The sequence below is a fragment of the Erpetoichthys calabaricus genome, chromosome 3 (assembly GCF_900747795.2).
Source record: "Erpetoichthys calabaricus chromosome 3, fErpCal1.3, whole genome shotgun sequence".
Taxonomy (NCBI): Eukaryota; Metazoa; Chordata; class Cladistia; order Polypteriformes; family Polypteridae; genus Erpetoichthys; species Erpetoichthys calabaricus.
The window spans coordinates 25,268,609-25,289,791 of record NC_041396.2 but is presented as its reverse complement, the minus strand read 5'-3'; the positions used below and the strand labels follow the sequence as shown (position 1 = coordinate 25,289,791).

General features: G+C 38.5%; 1 protein-coding gene across 1 annotated transcript in view; it reads left to right on the top strand.

Annotated features, from left to right (window-relative positions):
* tspan2a (tetraspanin 2a) overlaps nucleotides 1-21,183 on the top strand; it is a 212,977-nt gene that overhangs the window by 94,634 nt on the left and 97,160 nt on the right. Inside the window, exon 2 of the mRNA XM_051924316.1 lies at nucleotides 3,570-3,672. Coding sequence (XP_051780276.1) covers nucleotides 3,570-3,672 — 103 coding nt within the window. The remainder of the gene's footprint in view (nucleotides 1-3,569; nucleotides 3,673-21,183) is intronic.

Here is a 21,183-nt window from a genome sequence, read left to right as displayed (position 1 = left end):
GCCATACTTATGTAGACTGGAAGGTATGGCCTGGAACAGTGTTTCTTAAACTTTTTGGGATTGTGAAGCCCAGTGTTTCGCAGAGCCCCTGTGAAAATTAGTAAAATAAATAAATCAATAAAAAAATTTAGAATATAACTAGTTACTAAGGGGCTTCTCTCCCTTTTCGCTCACTCGCCAACCCCACTTGCCTGCGCTGTACGCTAGCCACTTTGTCGCTCTCTGCCACTCACGTATGTAGATTTCACTTTCACCAAACAACAAATCTCTTCATTCTCATGGATAGGCCTCTTCATTGAGAAGAAACACTACTTTTCCCTGATGGCAACACAAATTAGACGATTTAGAAGTCCGGCTTAAAGTTTAAATCCAAACAATATATCTGTTTTCACTGTTCCGTTACATCACCGAGTAATAATTTCCATTTTTTTGTGCTAATGCGATCTTTACTATCATTTTATGAGACTCTCGAAATTTAGTACTTTCATTATCTCTAACCTGCTTTGCATGTGTATCGCACCAACGTTTTTGAATTCTTTATGACGTTCTACATTGTCAGCTACTCTTTGCGTGGTTAAATCTCTTGGCACAAAGTCTCGTCTCACGGGATGTGAAAGTGTCTCTCTGAGAAAGTCACGTCTCGACTCAGGCTAAAAAGTCTTATATCCTCCCAAGATTTTTTTTATTATAATAGAGAGATGTAAAAAATAACTTTAATCAAGAAAATGTTTAGAAATATATGCATATATAGTATATGTGAAGGAGAATCAAAACGTAATGGCAACGTGCAATTTAATACTGGTAACTGTGAGCAGATTTAAATAACATTTCTATCACTTCTCCTCATAGTCGCCTTGCAGGTCGATGTACTTCTTGTACCATTTCACCATCTTCCTCAGTCCTTAGGAGAAGAAACTCTTCAGGTTCTTCCAAATTCAGGTCTGCATTGCTTCCTTAGCCTCTTCATCAGAGGTGATCCTGCGACCACGAAGTGCATTGAAGATGTGATCGTCACATGGTGCTACGCTAGGTCAGGGCTGTAAGGAGGATGTGGAAGACCTGCTACACGGGGATGTACATTGTCATGGAACAGCAAGTGTGTTTTTGACAGAATTCCTCTTACATTGCTGCAAGTTGCAGGTTTTAGTTTTTTCTCTAAGCATAGCACAGCTCGTTGCACAGGTCACTGATTGTCCCTGTTCCTGAAAAGGGGCCAGAATGGGACCCTTCATATTCCCAAAAGAAGGCAATCATGGTTTTCTTGGTGGAGGGCTGTCTTTTCAATTTGTTCAGGTATTTTCACTGCATGCTTTGTTCTCTTGCATTCCAGCTCACAGTCATGGTCCATCTCTGGTGACAATCCACTCCAGAACACTCTTCATAACAGTTCGAGAACTGGGTCACAGCCTCCACAAACTGTTGTTTGTGCAGATCAGTAAGCTGTTTGGGTATCCAGACTTTACAGTACCCCATGTCATCACGCACTATGGCATGTGTAGATCCATACCTGATATCTAAATGCACAGTAACAGTTGACAACATAATCCGTCGGTCTTCTCTGATGAAGGCATTTCCCATGTCAATTTGGGCTTGTTTACATGATTTTGATGGTTGACCAGATCGAGGTTCATTTGTTACATTTGTTCTTCCCAATTTAAACCTTTCCACCCATTCATAAACTTTTCGCTTCCATAATGAGCCAACATCCTTTGATGAATTTCAGCACTCTGTCCAAAGAAATTTCACTACACCACGTTGTTCAACAATGATGCAATACTGCAGAGCAGCATGCATCTTCATCTGACCTTGTCTTCATCCAGACTAATGACTGAGTGCTGCGCTGTGTACGTTTAAACTACCCATAAGTCACTGTGAACACGTATTGTGTTGTCTTGTATCTATTGCGGTTACTGTGTAATTTTAAAATTGTGTTTACTTTTTGGTTTACCGTTGTGTTTATGCAAAAAGATGAAATAATAAAAATGTTTATATTTGAGGCATTGTAAATGTGAAGGATGTGCTGCCATAGCATGACAAAAATCATCAAAAAATTGGTGTAAGGTTTGTTAATGTAGGGGTCATGCAGTGAGAGAAATATCTTAGAAGTTTAATTTTCTTCTTTGGATCTTCTATTTTATTACTGTATTTCATTATAGTTATCAAATATTGTTTTATGGGCTTCCTGAAGTGATAAGTTAAACTTGTTCAAAAGTCGAAGTATGTCTGCAAAGTAACCTAACTTCATGTTTCAATGGCCCTGACAGACTTCATGTAACTGAAGGAACAATGAATGGGCCCATGTACTGAGAGATTCTAGGACTGAATCTACTGCCATCCACCAGGAGGACTGAGCAAAACGTTCAGCAAAGGCAACTCTCAATTGGTTTCAGTGAAAGAAAATTAGGTTGTTAGAATAGTCCACTCAATCACCTGACTTAAATCTGATTGAACATTTGTGGAAGGAACTGAAGGGTTCACAAGAGCCCCCCCCACCCCCAGAATATTCAAGATTTAGAGATGATCACTTTAGAAGAATGGATAAAAATCATACCTGAGCTCCGCAGGGTGATTGGTTTCTTCATACAGGAAGCGTCTTGAAGCTGTCGTTACAAACAAAAGGCTTCTCCACTAAGTATTAAATTAGTGTGACCCTGTGTTAAGATATAGCAGGTTGGATAATGACCGACTGACTGAATACATTTTCCCTGTGCCATTCCCCTTCATTACACATACCTTTATTTATGGCCATTAATGTTGTGAATTCTTTATATTTTGTGTATTTTTTGAGTTTTTACCAATGTGTGGTGAGAATTTCATGGGAATACCCTCATTGGAAATATATATGTTGGCAATGTCTCCATGCCTAAATGCAGCGAGTTGCTGCCATGTGATTGGCTGATGAGATATTTGTGCTAACAAGCAGTTGAACAAGCGTACCTAATAAAGTGGCCAGGGAGTGCTCCTGCTGACCGGAGTTTTTGTTTTCCTCTCCTCAGTTGACAGCTGGCCAGATCTTAGCTATAATTTGAATTGACTTTTCATTGTGGTGCTCTGTTTCACTTTGCGTGAAGTAGTTTGTGTGAATATTCTGTGTGGTTTAGCAGTTTTCTCTCAATGCAATGTAGAAGTGGATTTCTTAGTAGCTTGTACTCGGAGAAGAGCACTGTTCAGAAATCAGTTTAGAATCAAATGGAATTTTTGATTTTGTCTGCAAGCAGGAAAGTGATAAATCAAACTACTTATAAAAATCTTTGCATGGGCTAACAGAAAATGGGGTCAGTCAGTATGTTGAGGTTTGGTGCATTGCAAGCTTAAAAGCAGTGCCTAAAGGACAGTAATTGAACCCTTAATGGTAATGCATTTTAAAAGCAATATAAAGCTAATTATTTGATTGCATCTCTTAATTATTTTATTGATGATTCCCTCTAAGAAAATGCCTATATAAAACATTTATTGATTATGGTTGAAAGTGTCCAGCTTCTGCAATTTTTGCTGCTTTCCCCCTACTTTGTGTTCTTTCAAGTATGAAATGAATGATCCTGAACATTTTTCCTTTTCATGTTTTGCAGCTGGTGGGCTCACTGGTGCTGGCTATTGGATTGTGGCTCCGGTTTGACCCGGTCACGACGGCAATCTTCCAGACGGACAACTCACCTCAGACCTACTTCTTAGGTATCGTAAACCTCTAAGCTGCGCGAAATTAGATACAATGCTCACTGATGGTAAAACAAAGAAAGAAGGAGAAATAATATGTAATTCAAATCCAGTTCAGATATTCAAATTACAATTTACGCTTAATTTTAAAGTTTCCGACAAATTGCAAACACCTAAATGAGGCATACGTAGCTTTTTGGGTTATGTCTGTTGCTGCTGTTGTAGACAGATGTGGCGTATAAAGGGAATGGCACCATCTTTTGGCTTTCACTATCGTATAGTAAAACAGTGACACACCTGTTCAGTCAGTCGTATTAAGAATACTAAACTGCCCACCCATGTAGCCCACTGTCAGATCTGGAATGGAATACAAGTTTGAAAAAGAGTTTTTGGTTTGAGGATAACACTGCATGTAAAGGGTCTGATGTTTCTTGTACACCAGAGGTCAGATGATTTGTTACCCCCTACTCATTAAATGAAAAGAAGAAGCAATAAAAAAAAAGTCTGGGCTGGGAATGGGGTCACTGCCACCTTGGCCGCTGCTTAAGTGTGTTACACAATGACCACAAGTTTACCATGGGGTGCACACTTATTACAAAATTCATAACTGACTGTTATTGCCCTTAATATTTATAATTGTCTTTCATTTTGATTAATAATACTAAATTGAAATATTTTCTGTTTCCAGCTGCATATGCTTTATTCACTAAGTGCAGTTTACATAGTATTTGTACATTATGAGGTAATTATCTGTTACCAATATGGTAATATGGCAACAGCTTGACCTCCATAGTATGAACAGTGTTTACTTTTGGCATAAATGCCATCGAATAATTACTAAGTTTAACCTATGGCCAAAACACTGAAGACTGGTTCAGTCATTGATAGCAATGGTGTTCCTACATTCACCCTGTTATCTGTAATAATGTAATCTTGTCGCTTCTCCTGCAAGATCCAGGCAGCCAGGGCAGCTGTAGGACCTTGATCAGTTGCGTCTGTGTTCTTGAGGAAAGTATGCTGTTTGCAAGTGTCTGCTTTTCAGCATTAATTCCTCATCAGATCCCGAGTGGATTTGTGGCAAATAATACTTAATGTAAGTAAATGTAAATGACACAACAGGTGTAAAAGTGTTAGGTTGGAATGCACGATTTTGGGAGGTGTCAAAATCCAAAGTACGCCTTATGAGAAGGATTTAGGAGTCATAGTGGACTCTACACTGTCATCTTCCAGACCGTGTTCAGAAGCCATTAAGAGGGCTAACAGGATATCAGGTTATATAGCGCCCTGATCTGTGGAGTACAAGTCCAAGGACGTTCTGCTCAAGCTTTATAACACACTGGTGAGGCCTCATCTGGAGTACTGGATGCAGTTTTGGTCTCCAGGCTACAAAAAGGACATAGCAGCACTAGAAAAGGTCCAAGGAGTGGAGCAACATGAGGAAAGATTGAAAGAGCTGAGCCTTTTGATTTTAAGCAAAAGAAGATTAAGAAGAGACCTGATTGAAGTGTTTAAAGTTATGAAGGGAATTAGTCCATCAAATTTAGACAGTGACTTTAAAATGAGTTGGAAACTTGTTAAAGGTTAATTTCACACAAACATCAGGAAGTTTTTCTTCACAGAAAGAATGATAGACACTTGGAATAAGCTACCAAGTAGCATGGTAGACAGTAGGACTTTAAGGACCTCCAGAACTCAACTTGATGTAATTTTGGAAGAATTTACTTCATATGACTAGTGAGCTTTCTGTGGCTGATGGCCTGTTCTTGTCTAGATCGTTTTAATGTTTTAATCAATATAATGAATTGATAAGCTTAAGCATGTTTCCATAGTTTCTTCACTGCTGTTGTGTTACGCTTAGTTTGCTTAATTTTATGTGTTTTAGGGCTGAAAAAAAAAAAAATAGAAGGTCCCTCCCAGTGCCTAAACATCGGTGGTCAGGGTTTAACCAGCAGGCCACAATCAGACAGGCCACAAACATCTATGGTGACAAGTGGATCAGTGTAGTTAAAGGTTAAAGTCAGTAGAAATAAAAGCGAAAAAAAACTAAAGACTTTTAAAATAATCAAACACTTTAAGGGCACAATTAACTGACAAAGAAGGGAAACAACAAGGTATAGAAAAAGAAAGAATAAATGACTTGTTAGTTAATTCCAATGCTATGCCAGTTGTAAAGTGACCTCGATATTCATAAAGATAACTGCAAAGTTTTTGAACAGGAAAGTAAAATTAATGAATAATGAAACTTAATGTGTTAGAAAACCAAGGAATCTTTAAGTATGTAGCTATTTTTCACAAGTTTCTAACTTTTGTATGAAAGTTGGAACTGCTGTACAGGTAAGCAGTATCCAGTTTTTCATGTTTTTACATTTATCGGTTTTTGGGGTAATTGTCTCCTGTACACAGTATAATAAAATTCTTACTTGCTTGTGCTAAACAACATGTAACTCATCACCACCCTGTGAATGAAAATGTATTTCAAAGTTACAGTGTCAGTGTAGGAGAGAGCTCTTCTAGGACCCAAAAATTAAAAGTATACTCTGGCATTGAATATCTCTGCATTTAAATATTGCATACTGATACAAATGGCATGACACTACTGTTCACTTCAATTGGCCTGCTTTTGGACTATTTTAAGGCAATAGTAGGCTAGAATTCCAAATGGTATATGGCTATCTTGGTATTGACTTGTGCGTCAGCCTGGTAATGACATCAGTGCTGAGTCAGAGGGAGTGTGGGCTGGCACTCCATATTCAAATAAGAAACTCTAGTGTCTGCCACGGTCATATGACCTTCATTTTAGTGTGGCGGATCTGAACAGTCACTCGATGGATGGTCAGACAGTCAGTCATTTTCTGACCCGCTATATCCTAAGACAGGGTCATGGGGGTCTGCTGGAGCCAATCCCAGCCAGCACAGGGCGCAAGGCAGGAAAAAACCCCGGGCAGGGCGCCAGCCCATCGCAGGGCACACACACACACACACACACACACACATACCAAGCACACACTAGGGACACTTTAGGTGCACCTAACCAGCATGTCTTTGGACTGTGGGAGAAAACCGGAGCCCCTGGAAGAAACCCACGCAGACACGGAGAGAACATGCAAACTTCACGGAGGGAGGACCCGAGAAGTGAACCCAGGTCTCCTTACTGCCAGGCAGCAGTGCTACCACTGCATCACCGTGCCGCTAATGGATAGTGATGTATCTTGAGAAAAAAAAAAAAAAGTGCAGTGAGTTGAGCAAAAATCCATGTTTATGCTGGTAAGCAATGTGCAGTACTTCAACAATCCTCTGTGACTGTGTAGTGGAAAACTGTTCATTTTTTTGGATAAATGGGTTGACCCCGTAGTGTTTTACTTGTCTGCGTTTTTGTGTTGTTTCCCCACATTTCTGTCTGGTGCATTCAGAGCCATACAAAACCAAGCCACATACTGTTAGGCATCTGTAAAAGTCGTGTAAGTGCCCAGGAGCCAATGCAGAATGCTTCATTGGTATATACGATGGAAGTTGGCTTCAGTCATACCATGGCTTCATATTACTTTAGATTAGATTAGATTAGACTTTATTAATTGTTAGGGGAAATTCAAATGCATACAGCAACATAAACTTAAAAAACAAAGATACAGACTCATAGGACAGATAATACAGCCAATGAATCAATCGATTGATCAATCGATCGATAAATAAATAAATAATAAAAATAAACTTAAATGTAAATAAATTTAGCATTATAGACTCCCAGTGAAGCATTATTTTTTACCTGAATTCTGTAGTGTAGAATAGCTAATCTGGCTCTCAGATAGATAGGTAGATAGCACTTCATTTGTGCCCAGTTGGAAATTTTGGATTTTTAAAGAAGCTCAGTGAATACATAAATGCGTGCCTAAAAACATTCATATTATTATTTTTATAATAATAATAATTCTTTGCATTTATATAGCACTTTTCTCACTACTCAAAGCGCTCAGCAATTGCAGGTTAAGGGCTTTGCTCAAGGGCCCAACAGAGCAGAGTCCCTTTTGGCATTTACGGGATTCAAACCAGCAACCTTCCGATTGCCAGTGCAGATCCCTAGCCTCAGAGCCACCAGCTTTGCCTGGCAAACCACAAACTCCCTCTCCAGTACACATCAGAATGATTCAAAAGAAAGACAACTAAAAAGAAAGAAAAACTTCTAACGTGGCTAAAGATAAAAAGAGTAGTCACAGTGAGGCATTCTAAAGGTGTATTATGTAGTGCGACTGACTGCCTGATAGTCGATCAGTGTTAAATAAAAAAAAGATACAGGCATACCCTTTTTTATTTGGTATATATCTTTGTGTGTTTTTTAGATTTTTATAGTTTCTATGAATAGAAATAATGAAAATGTATATAGTTCATCAAGCAAAATTATACAAATTCTCTGCAGTATGAAGTAACTCCGTCTTGAGTACATGTCTCAGACTTATTAACTTTTTTGATACAATTTAATTGGCACATCTTTGGTTATTTAATAATGTACATAAAGTTACAAGTATATATTATGAATCTGTACTTCTATACCGGGGATTGACACATTTTATACATAATTAATGCTCTGTTTTACAGCATGTCATAGTCTAAAACAAGGCAATAAAAGGTCATTAAATATTAATGGAAGATAATGCTCTTACTATTACAGGCATTGACATTTTCTAATAATTGGAATACAAATGATAACCAGTAAAACTGATTTTTTTTTTATCTCATTTGTCCTGTTGTTTTCTTTTAAGCTGTTTTTAATTAATGTGTGAGTGCTGGACAAGAGGCCAAAGTGGCTTGCATCCTTTCTCTAGGGATTTATTGTAAGGAGCCAAAAATGTATTTTTACACTTAATTTTAACAGAGGTTTATCAGTTTTACCTTTATACAATGAATAATCTTTTTACCTGTTGACTGAGCATGTTTTTGTTGGTAATGTTATGCTGTCAAAATATTAAATTGCATACTCAATGGAATGAATAGTCTGGTAGTCAGCAGTTGGTTGCAAACCAGGTCAGGATATCAATGTGAAAGTAATTTTCAATTTGTTTTTGAGGTTGCTCTATTATTTAAAAAAACTATAAGCATGGCTAGCTGTACTGTAAGTGGTGGTAGCGTATAGTGAGATTACTGCAGAAATTCTTCTATAAAATAATGCACTACTTCTGTTTTTTTTTTTTTTTTGTATTTCATTTTGTTCTTGTTATATACATTTACTGTATATACGTTGTGTTGTGTGTATGTCTGTGTGATTTACATATATGTGTATGTATATATACAGTACCCTCCGTAATGTTTGTGGCAAAGACACATTTTTCTTTGATTCCACCCTCTGCTCCACAGTTTAAAATTACAAATCAAACAATTCAGACTTTGTGATTAAAGTGTACATTGCAGACTTTCCTTTAAGGGAATTTGCAGACATGTAGAAAAGACAACACTTTTTCTACTTGATCCCGCCATTTCAGGGCACCATAATATTTGGGACAATTGGTGTGACAGATGTCTGTGATTCCTCAGGTGTGTTCAATGGCTTCATGAGATCCTCAGCTTGCTTCTATACCCTTTGGAGTTTTATAGCTGCCATTGTTCAACAGGAGGACAAGAGCAGTGCCTGTGTGAAAGTCAAATAAGCCATTATAAGGCTGACAAATAAGAAAAAAAAAACATCAGTAAAACCTTTGGATGACCTAAATCAACTGTCTGGAATATTATTAATAAGAGAGAATGCACTGGTGAGCTCAGTTATCTCAAAGGAACAGGTAGTAGTGATGTATCGTTCGCGAACGAGTCGGCTTTAAGAGCTGATTCTTTGTAGCGAACGACGAGAGCAGAATCTTCAGTCGCTCCTGCTCAGCTGTGCTGAGAATCCATGCAGGCAGGGGCAGGAATTTATTTTCAGTCCACCCACACCTGGTTAAGGTAATGTTAGAAAGACTCTGCATCGTCACAACATTGGTCCCCTCAGAGGGAGTCTTCTCAAAAACGGGACAAATAATTATGGAGAGGAAAAATCGCATCAGCCCATCCAAGCTGAGGCATCCGGTATTTCTGAATGTAACCTGCACTAAAGACTTTTATCTAAAGTGTCATAATGTTAATGGCCTTTATTTATTTGATTTGTTTGCTGTGGTTCTGTGTTCAGTTGTTCATTTAAAGGTTTTATTAAAATGTTAAACAATAGTAACTGTGTATTTTTTGTAACCAACAAAATGCATAAAAATAAGGCTTTTATGAAAACACTGAATAAAAAATTGCTTACCAACACACAAACCATTCATAATTGCTAAATCAGGCTAAAATAGAAGGCTCTGAATGATACTAAATGAAGAGCCATTTGGGAGACGTAAGAGTCGGCTCTTCTAAGGGAAAAGAGCCGGACCTCCCATCACTAACTGGTAAGCCAAGGAAGACCTCCACTGCTGATGACAGTAGGATCCTCACTATAGTAAAGGAAAGGCCCCAAACGCCTGTCTGACAGATCAGAAGCAGTCTTCAGAACACAGATGTGGACATGTCAGAGACGACTCTCTGCAGAAGACTTCATGAACAGAAATACTGAAGACACACTGCAAGGGGCAGACCACTAGTTAGCTACAAAAACAGAATGGCCAGATCACAGTTTGCGAAAAAGGACTTAGAAGAGCCTGCAGAATTCTAGTAAAAGGTCTTGTGGACAGACGAGACAAAGATGAGCCTGAATCAGAGTGATAGCCAGAGCAAAGTGGGGAGAACAAAAGGAATGGCCAAAGATCTAAAGCAGACCACCTCAACTAGTTAAACATGATGGTTGGGGTGTTATGGCTTGGCATGTATTGCCTGCTACAGGTCCTGGCACACTTCTCATCATTGATGATGGAACTGCTTTCTGCAGTGGCAAAATGGATTCTGAGCTGTATTGAAACATTCAATCTGCTCAAGTTCCAGTAAATGCCACCAGACTCATTGGATGGCACTTCATCTTAGAATAAAAAAATAATCCAAATATACTGCTGAGGCAACACATTAGTTTTTCAAAGCTAAAAATTGGAAAATAGACAATCAAATGAACTCTGAGCTACTTTTACTCCAGACTTTTGTCTTGTTAATAAATATCAGTGCTCCCAGAGCTTATTCTTACATTGATTTGAACAATGTAGGGATTTAAACTACAACATCTAATAACAAATAATGGAATTGCAGACTCCAAGAGGTGGAAATAAGCAAAAAGTTTAAATGAGGATGATGACGCATCTGGTTTCCAAAGCATGCCAGCCACGTTAATTGCAGAGATTATTGACGAGAGTTGGAACTGTCTTGATAGAGTCATGTTTTAATGACATTGACCGCATTGACGACACCCAAGAGAACAAATGACTACCAGTACAAAAACCAAAGAAAACTATGTAAACATCAAAACTATACCTTTTAGACATCTCGGTGCTCTCATAAATCTAGCCAGGCATCCATTCATTTAAATTCAAGCAACCTGTAAACATAACCACCTCACCTTTATCTGTTATGTTTGTGAATTATTTAACAAAAGTTTTATTCTAGTTGCATATTTTCTGCTCATTTTGTTCTTTTTATTTTGTAGTTTCTAAGTGTGTGTCTTTATTTTCCTATGTTCCTTTTGTTTTGTGGGTGGAAACCCAAGGCATCGGACCACCCTTGCATCACTGCTAAGGGACCACCTAGAGCCTTTTAAGGCAGTTCTGGGAAATGAGTCCATTTGCAGTTCATTGAATCTGCACGGTGGTTTCTGGTGAGTTTTGTGTTCTTTCCCGTCATTTTGATCTTCTAGCTTTTAATTATTTTTTGCTTCTGTTTTTGGATTTCTGTTTCTGGATAATACTGTGACTTGTTTGCCTTCAGATTGCCTGTCAGAAAACTACTTTTTGCTTTTTTGAACCTTATTTATTAATGTTTATAAAAAGTTTGTTTTTCCCCCCCAAAGATTCTTATGTGACTTACCTACATACAATCCAGAGTTGACACCGCTCTGCCTGTTTTGAGACTTTTTTGTTATATTGTCTTGTATTTTTCTTGAACCTTTAAAGACTATTCGCTATTATTGTTGCCTGAAGCCTTCCCATTGTCTAAATCAGTAGTTCTTAAACTTTTTTTTTCTTTGCACACAGTTTTGCCTTTTTTTGTGTCTTCGTGACCCACAATCACCATGGAGTGTCATTGTATCCAGCAGGGGGCGCTAGCTCCCTTGTTGGAATAAATTCTTTTGTAATTGCAGCATTTTACATAACCCGAAACTATATAGATATTAAAAGGCAATACCCCACTCTAAATGATAAGGTGGTAAGAAATCACATTGGAGAAATAACTTAGCTTCCTTTAATGACGGTTTACGTGGCATAACAGACGAGGAAGCCATGACAAGACCTTTCGGGTAGTGGGGGCCCTGATTTGTAGAGTCTGCCATTTTTGTCGCTGCGCTGGAAGGATTTTCAGGATCAGATGACGTTATCTCCTATCCGTCCATCGGCTTCAAAGGTGTGCCGGGCAATGTTCCAAGGCTTTATACTGTTTCTCCATGTGCAGGCTCCCACTTAGGGAAATCATCCCATTCCAAACAAGAAAAAGAAGATCCAATGTCATGCTGACTCTGACACACAGAAATAGTGCAATGCCCATTTTGCAGTTGTCCTTAACTTGTCTCGTCTTAAAATGCTTGCCTAGCAGTTCTAAATGCTGGGCCCCTGTACTAAATCTGGCTTTGTGTTAGCTGTACATGTGAGAAGAAAAGAAAAGCAGATTTAAAATATTTGCACAGAGCAAAATGCCGCTAATCTTCACGCCTTCCCACATGGAGAATTGCTTTCAATCGTCATCCAGGGTCGTACTGCCATGTTCCCTCTTGGAGAATTGCCACTGATCATCGTTCCTTACTGTTTCCCCTTGCCCGCTGCGATCCATCACAAGGTAGTCTGCAAGATGGTTGTGACCGTTTCCCACTCAGTGCTATTCACAACTCGGCGCAACCGAAGTTCACACAAACACACGCAATTCTTGAGTTACAACTCATAATTTAAGAAACGCCGGTCTAGGGTTAGACTTGCCTTGGTGAGACCTGTTTTGAGGATATGAACCTGTTTTTGTGGGTCTGCTTTTTAATGTCGCTGTTTTCTTCTGCCGTAATCATATTTTCCATGCACTCTGAAGCACACAGATGTATGTCGATCTACCCCGCTGCCTTTCAGGTTGTAACTCTATAGCAGGGTTCACCTGTGATTGAGTGACTTTAGAGTTAGACATATTTATTATTCCAGTGCTAACATACAGTATATCTTCATATAATAATGAATTGTCCATTTGTGTGAGCAGCAGTGGAATGTAGTCTAGTCTGTCTGTTTCTTATGTGTTTTGTGAAAATCTACATCAAGTAGTTGACATTTTTATACGTGTAATTCACAAGTGGAGTAATTCAAAGTTGGGTAAAGGTGTAGGACTTCCATACTGAGCATCATTTGTCCGCCCTCGTATCCACAACAGATTTCTGTTGTGACCTTAACATCATGCTTACTGTTATTTTTTAGGCACTTAAAACCAACTGAAATCTGCACCTAGCCTGAACAGCTTGACTACAGAAACCACCAAGCGGTGTAGGTCATAGACCAAAAACAGTCATTCACAGCTTCTTTAATACATACGAGAAGATAGCTGCTTTTTAGAAATCCAAGAGAATAAAGAACCACATTGTCATGTGTCTTGGGCTAATTGTATACCTTGTACTGAGATGTTGGATATTATTCTGAGATGACAACAAAGCTTGAACCTGATCTTATTTGCCCAGAAATTTCAGTCTAGTAAAAAGAATGAATACTCCTAGTACTATGTTCTAGTGATATGGACTGTTAGAATTTTGTTTTTAATTTTTAAAGTTCAAATCCACATAATGCAACAATGGATTTTCTTTTGAAACTCCTTTCAGAGGTGGTCACAGCAGCTGCACTTGGGTGGGGCTGTTTGTCGCAGCTATCCACTTAACCGATTCAGTGCCAGCATCTTGCTGCATGCCACCTGGCTGGCAAGGCACAGCCACTCCCTGGGCTGAGGCTATCCTCACCTGTCCACTCTGTCTAAAAAATCCTCTATTCTCATTCTTTAAAAAGCACAAATGACTTGGTTTATATCAGTCAAGTCACTGTATACAGGGTAATATTTATTGATTGGCAAAGGCATATGCATGAATGATGTCAGTCATTTTTCAATACACTTGAAATCAGTAAAAATATGGAAAATTCTACAAACATTTGTAGAATGTACAGTATGAGAATAAAACACAATCAGAAGGAAAAATAAAAAAAATAGGTGGATTTATATCCTCAGTGACAGAAGGAAAACAAATATTCTAAATACTGAATAGAAAATTACAATATCTTATATATAAATGTCTACTCATGGAAGTGTGTGTGTGTCTGCCTGGAAGTGAGAGGTGGAATCAGGGTAAGGGCTCCACCTCCGAGGAAACAATCACTTGCCTAGCTGCTAATACAAAAGTGAGTCAAGCACGTTGGCAAAACGAAACCTCCGAAGAAAGACAAAGTCGCTTAGCCGCTAATGCACAAGTGATGCGAGCACGTTGGTAAAACAAAACCTCCTAGGCCTAGACATTTGTTGGTGCATCACAATATTGACTACCCTGGTGTTGCTTTATTGGACTATGTGAGTATGAAGGTGGGTAAGAACATAAAAATGCAAGAAATCTGACAAACTTGAGGAGGCCATTCAGGCCATCAGCCTCATCTGTTTAGCTACTAGCTAAGCTGCCCCAATATCACATCCAGATACGCCTTAAAGGTTTTCGAACCGTCCTCAGGCGGGGCGCCAGCCCTGCAGAGAATTTATGCAGGCCCTGAAGTAAAATAAAAACTTATACCTGGGCTATAAAGATTATTTTGTGAACTTTACTGCCAGTTTTTAGTGAATCGCGATTTTCATTTTGCACACCGTCCAAAACAAAAAAAATTCAAATTAATTGATAAAATCGATTTATCGCCTAGCTGTACAGGGGTGAGTTATGAGGAAAGATTAAAAGAGCTGAGCCTTTTCAGTTTAAGCAAAATGAGGTTAAGAGAAGACATGATTTGAAGTGTTTAAAATTATGAAGGGAATTAGTACAGATGGATCAATACTGACTTTAAAATGAGTTCATCAAGAACGCAGAGACACAGTTGGAAATTTTTTAAGGGAAAATTTCGTAGACAAACAAAGGAAGTTTTTCTTAACACAGAGAACCACAGACACATGGAATAAGTGACCAAGTAGTGTGGTAGACAGTGGGACTTTAGGGACTTTCAGAGTGGATAAGACTGGCGAGCTTTGTCGTGCTGAATGGCCTGTTCTCTTCCCGATTATTCTAATGTTCTGATTTGCAACCCCAATTCACTTGTTCCAATTCACAGTTGATGGGAAGTCAGAGCCCATCCCAGCAGCCCTGGGTGAAAGGCAGGAAGCAGCGTGGCAGTCAACCGCAGGGCACACAGACGCACCAACACTTGTAGTTCACACATAGCCAATGTGGAATTGCCAGTCAATCTAACTAGCATGTGTTTGAGGAGTATGTGCAAACTATGCTTTATTTATTTATTTAGTTATTTATTTATTTATTTATTTAAATTTTTAAATTAATCAGTTTGTGATTTTGCCCTCTGTAGTGGACACTGTAAAATTAAAATTTACAATAGTGCTCTTGTACTGTAAAGTCCGGTATCTGGTTTCAGAATCACCGAGCCTATCTTAGATGTTCCTTACTATTTGTGTAGAACTGTTCTATTAAATCTTGCATGTCATAGGCAATTTATTTCTGCACTGCTGCTGTATCTTGTGTCTGTCAGAGACTCAAAAGATAAATTTATCTTGGAAACTGCAAGCAGGGGAGGGAATCCCAAACTCTGCTTGCAAGAAGCTGCATTTTGTCATCAATGTGATTCATAATGGAATTACCTCGTCCATATTGCCATGGTGACAGCAAAAATATTGGCACTGCCTGAAAAGCCATGCTGATGTGAGTGGGGTGGTAGTGGGGGTCTTCCTTTTAGAAAGGAGGTTTAATGGAGACCCTGAGGTAAGACATCATGCTGAAAGCTGCCCATACAATGACATTTTCTCTTTTCATTTTGTTTTGTATACCACTTTTCATAGCAGAGGCTGGGAACAGTCACATTCTCAGCGGGAAGCATCTTTACTAGAATCTGAAACCACACGACAGCTGGCCACACTTGTTTCAGAGCAGCAGCTACTCTACTCCGAGGTCCTTCTGGACTGTTAAGTTCTTTGCTCTGTCGCAGATAGTGAGCCCTTCAGCCCTATGGAGGAGCTGTATTTCCACTGCTTGTGTTCATGAGTTCAGTCTTTAGGTCAGCGTTTCCCAACCTTTTTCCTGTGGCGACACACTTTCTACAAGAAAAAAAATCCCAAGGCACACCACTGTTCTGCTAATCACAGAAACATTAAATCTCATACACACATGATAATTGAAAATGAAAAAAAAATCTGTCCATTTTGAATTCAATATTGTAAGCATGCTGGTGCATTACCAGAAAAGTTTCAGTAAATATAAAAGATCTAAAAAAAAAAACAAAGTACTCGACTATCATGTTTGTCAGCGGAAAAGTGACACCACGATAGCAGAGACAAGAAAAAGAAGTTTCATGTTCATGCACTTTCACTTCAGGAAAGGACTTTTGGTTAAGCTCACCACTATTAAGAAGCTGATCGTGAAAGTGCTGTGCAAAAACAGATCTGTCAAATAACACAATATGGAGTGGAGAAATGAACACACAAGCAACTGCTGTTTTACATTTGAATGCTGGGTTTTGTCTTCCATTAAGGCTTTTTCTTTTGTTTTGTTTTTTTAAATACATTTGGATTATAGTTGCATAGTGGTGTTTCAGCACTAGCATTTCAACACTGTTTTTCATTTTTTTTAATAATTACTGAAACTTTTCTGGTAATGTTACAATATTTCATTAAAAATGTACAGATTTTTTTTTCCATTTTCTCAATGGGGAATATTGGATTCGGCACAAACATACACATACCATTCCACATACATTTGAAATCCCAAGCTCTAAGTACTTGTTCGATCTGACACTGTCATGTGTACAGAGTACCGTGAGATTAAAAATATTACAACCTAATTTTATTTACGTTTGGATTTAGATAGAAGCACTATATAACAGATAGATATGAAAAGCACTATGTAATAGATACAGTAGATAGATAGGAAAGGCGATAGATAGATAGATAGATAGATAGATAGATAGATAGATAGATAGATAGATAGATAGATAGATAGATAGATAGATAGATAGATAGATAGATAGATAGATAGATAGGAAAGGCACTATATGATAGATAGACACATAAAAGGCACTATGTTATATATATATATAGTATACTAGAGGGCTTTGCTTCCTGCTTGCTTTGCTCGCCCACACCCTCCCCCCTCCAGGGGCGCGCTTCGTGCCAGCCACTTCGCATCTCTGCCACTCTCGTTGTGAAGGGAGGTGGGGAGGGGGCTGAACGCACGCTAAGGAGATGCGGTCGGATCAGCTGCTGCCGAGCTGCATGTTGTGCTTGTCGCGCTGTGCGTCGATCATTTAAAAGCCTGTACAGCAGATAGATGGATATAGATAGATATACATATGAAAAGTACTATATAATAGATAGATAGATATAGTCGATAGATAGATAGGAAAGGCACTATACGATAGATAGACACGTGAAAGGCACTAGGTGTGTATGTATATATATATATATATATATAGAGAGGTAGATATGAAAAGCACTATATAATAGATAGATGGATGAAAGGTGCTATAAGATAGATAGATAGATACAGTAGATAGATAGATGAAAGGTGCTATAGGATAGATAGACACGTGAAAGGCACTATGTAATAGACAAAAGGCACTATATGATAAATCAATAGATACATAGAGATGAAAAGTACTATATGATAGATACATAGAGAGAGAGAAAGAACTTTATTTGTCCTCAGGGGGAAATTTGGCAAAAAGAAGCAAGATTTTAAGTTTGATTTGTAGACTGAAAATAATGTATGGTCTGATATTTTTAATTATTTGTGTTGCTCTTTATTAGTAATGATTTTATATTTTCTCCAGTGGATATTAAAATGTTTTGAACGAGTTCAGTGTGAATGGAGCATTCCTTATATAGCGACGTGAGAGAACCGAATCCATTTAACTTCTTGAAGCTTTCTGCATTGTGACAGGTATTAACAGGAGTCCTGTGCGTGTTCCATTACATATTCCAGGGGAATGAGTAAATCATTGAATGTTAGCATAGTTTCCAATGAGTTTAAACAGAACTGTCAGGCAGTAATCTGGCCCCGTTTACATGGATATTCATGCATACATGGAATAAAAAACAGAACAAAGTAAATTCCCTTCATTTTTTGTTCCTTGTTTCTTTTCATACAGTTTACCGTACATTCACCTTTTATTTGGCTATCCCAGTTATCCAAAGTGACTTACTAATTACAGTGCTATTGTTTCCATGGAGCACAGGCAATTCAAATGTAAAAAGACTCCATCATGATTATAAAGTAAGATAGTGGTCACAGCTTTCACTTATTTTTGCATAGTACTCTTCATTGAGTAAAGGGTCAAAACACTGTGGCAAGTTCACAGGTTGATACAAATACTAGCTTTATTGATTACATAATGAGTACACATAAAGGCATGGAATTATTTAAACAGACAGGAAAATAGAGTCCATTAATTAATTGTTGAACTATGACACATTGACAGTTTCCCAAAAAAAGCTTTAAGTGCCTTTTATTGAGGAACACCATTCCATTGTATCTAACAGACAGAGAACTGTTGTTTCCATATTTAAAATAATCATATTAAAGTCAAATTAAATTACTTTGCAAGGCCTCATGGTGACCTCACTGATGAGCAGAAGATTAACCACCTTGTGTTTGAAGAATCATTTTTTATATAGCCATTAATAACCACAATCTAGATAGACAGACAGAATTGTATTTGTTATCAGGACATAATTTTGCTTTATACAAAAACTCTTCAAATAAATAAATACATAATTAGGTAGATAAGTAAGTAAATAAATATACACACTTTAGTCTGAACAAAGAAGAAAATTAAAAGGAAAGAAAAATTCTGATTTGGGTGTCACAATCACAGTGAGGTATTATATGGACATATTGCTGTCACTATTATTATTTTTAGTATCATTATGTGCAAAATTTTATACAGGTGGAGAACAATTGCTTCCATATGCCTCTATTTGAATGATTTCATCAGACCCCTAAACTAAATGAATGCTGGGCAAAAAAAACTGAAAAGTCCTGATGTTTTTATATAGTTCCATACTGAGCAACATTTATGGAACTTTACATATATTGCATTATTATTAGGAGTGGCACGATGGCACAGTGGTAGCTCTGCTGCCTCGCAGTTAGGAGACCTGGCTTTACTTCCCGGGTCCTCCCTGCGTGGAGTTTGCATGTTCTCCCCGTGTCTGCGTGGGTTTCCTCCCACAGTCCAAAGACATGCAGGTTAGGTGCATTGGTGATCCTAAATTGTCCCTGGTGCATGCTTGGTGTGTGTGTGTGTATGTGCCCTGCGGTGGGCTGGGCGCCCTGCCCGGGGTTTGTTCCTACCTTGCGCCCTGTGTTGGCTGGGAATGGCTCCAGCAGACCCCCAGGACCCTGTATTAGGATATAGCGGGGTTGGATAATGACTGACAATTATTGTACCATCAACTATATAATTAAACATTAACCTCTGTGTTCCCAGTCCCCCTGAGCAGTCTGTATGGTCAGTTTGGCTTCAGTGACACAATGAAAGAGGAAGTGTGAGTGTGAGACACACAAGGAGGACAAATGGCATAGGGACTGTGCTGAGAGAGTCGCCTTTAAAGACAGCAAGCATAAAAGCGGACAGGAGGTGAAAAAGGCCCTCGGAAATAATGACAGAGTGTGAGAAGCTGGCTTTATGGAAATATACTCAAGAAAGGAAGTGTCAGTGTAGAGACGTTCAGACACACGTGAACCAAGGAAGGTAGCTGAAAGTGCACATAGGGCAAGAGATAGCAAATATTTTCAATTATTCTATTATCTGTCAGATAGTGTTTCTTGTATATTATAAATCTATTATAATATTACTAGCTGTGCTAGCTGTGGGGCAGAGTGGTGGCTCTGAGGCTAAGGATCTGCGCTGGCATCCCGAAGGTTGCCGGCTCAAATCCCCGTCACTGCCAAAAGAGATGCTACTCTGCTGGGCCCTTGCAATGCCCTTAACCTTCAATTGCTCCAGGGGCGCTATACAATGGCAGACCCTGCACTCTGACCCCAAGGGGTATGCGAAAAAGATGCATTTCACTGCGTGTTGTCCTGTATAACTATGTATGTGACAAATAAATAAATAAAGAATTACCTGTCTAAAATAGGTTGAAATCTTAAGTAGTCAACATAGACCTCAGTGTTAACATTTGCAGTACACCATGAAATGCATTTGTCTCTTTTATATGCCATTGGGTATAGGTTTCATAAAAGCAGTGTTAGTGTTTGTGACGCACCATCTGTTAGAATGATAAATGCAATGCATTTTATCACAAAAAATGTTACTGATGTACCATCTTTCGGAATAATAGTAACATTACCAGCGGACAGACACATCCAGAAACTGTTTATAAAGATGGATTACAATATACTATATTCAAATATTAAGCTATATTCCGATTTCTGCAGTAGAAACACTGACAAGTTGAAAAATTTCTTTATTTTGATAGACTGACTCAATGATGGGAACCAATCTGGCAAATTGCTGCTTTAGTAATTAAATCTTTTTATGTAGTGCCTGCCTACAGTGACTAGCACTAAATTTCCGGAGCTATTCTTCTTAAACTCCTAACAAGGTAAAGTAAATTGTTTCCATATTTCTGGAATTGTCACACTGGTAGGTAAAATGATTTCCCCAGGGTCTCACAATAAATTGGTGAGGTTGAATGAAATGAGAGATACACTCATTGACAACTTTATTAGCTCCATGTATCTACTACCAGAGTAGTTGCCGTTTTTGCCTCCAGAACAGCCTGACTTCTTCAATAAGCCCCTGAAACGTTTGTTGTGAATTTTGATCCATGCTGACTTGATAGCATCTTGCAGTTCCTGCAGGTTAATTTGATGTAAACTAAAGTCACTGTCCTGTTTCCCTGGCACTAGCTTGAGATGATGCATATTTTGTGACATGGCGCTTTCCTGCTTTTGAAGCATCAATTTCAAAAGGGATACACTGTGGACATAAAAGGAAGTAAATTTTATCGGCTTAACAGCTATGGTTATGTATGCTGTGGTATTCACCTTAACTTCTTTGGGCATTAGGAGTCTTAATATGTGCCAAGAAAACATAACTCAAACCATAACACTGCTACTTACGGTCTGTGCCAGTGACACACGGCAGGATAGATGCAAATTCTGACCTGCCATGTTCATTTCACAGTCGAAATTGAGATTTGTCAGACCAGGTGGCATTTTTCAGC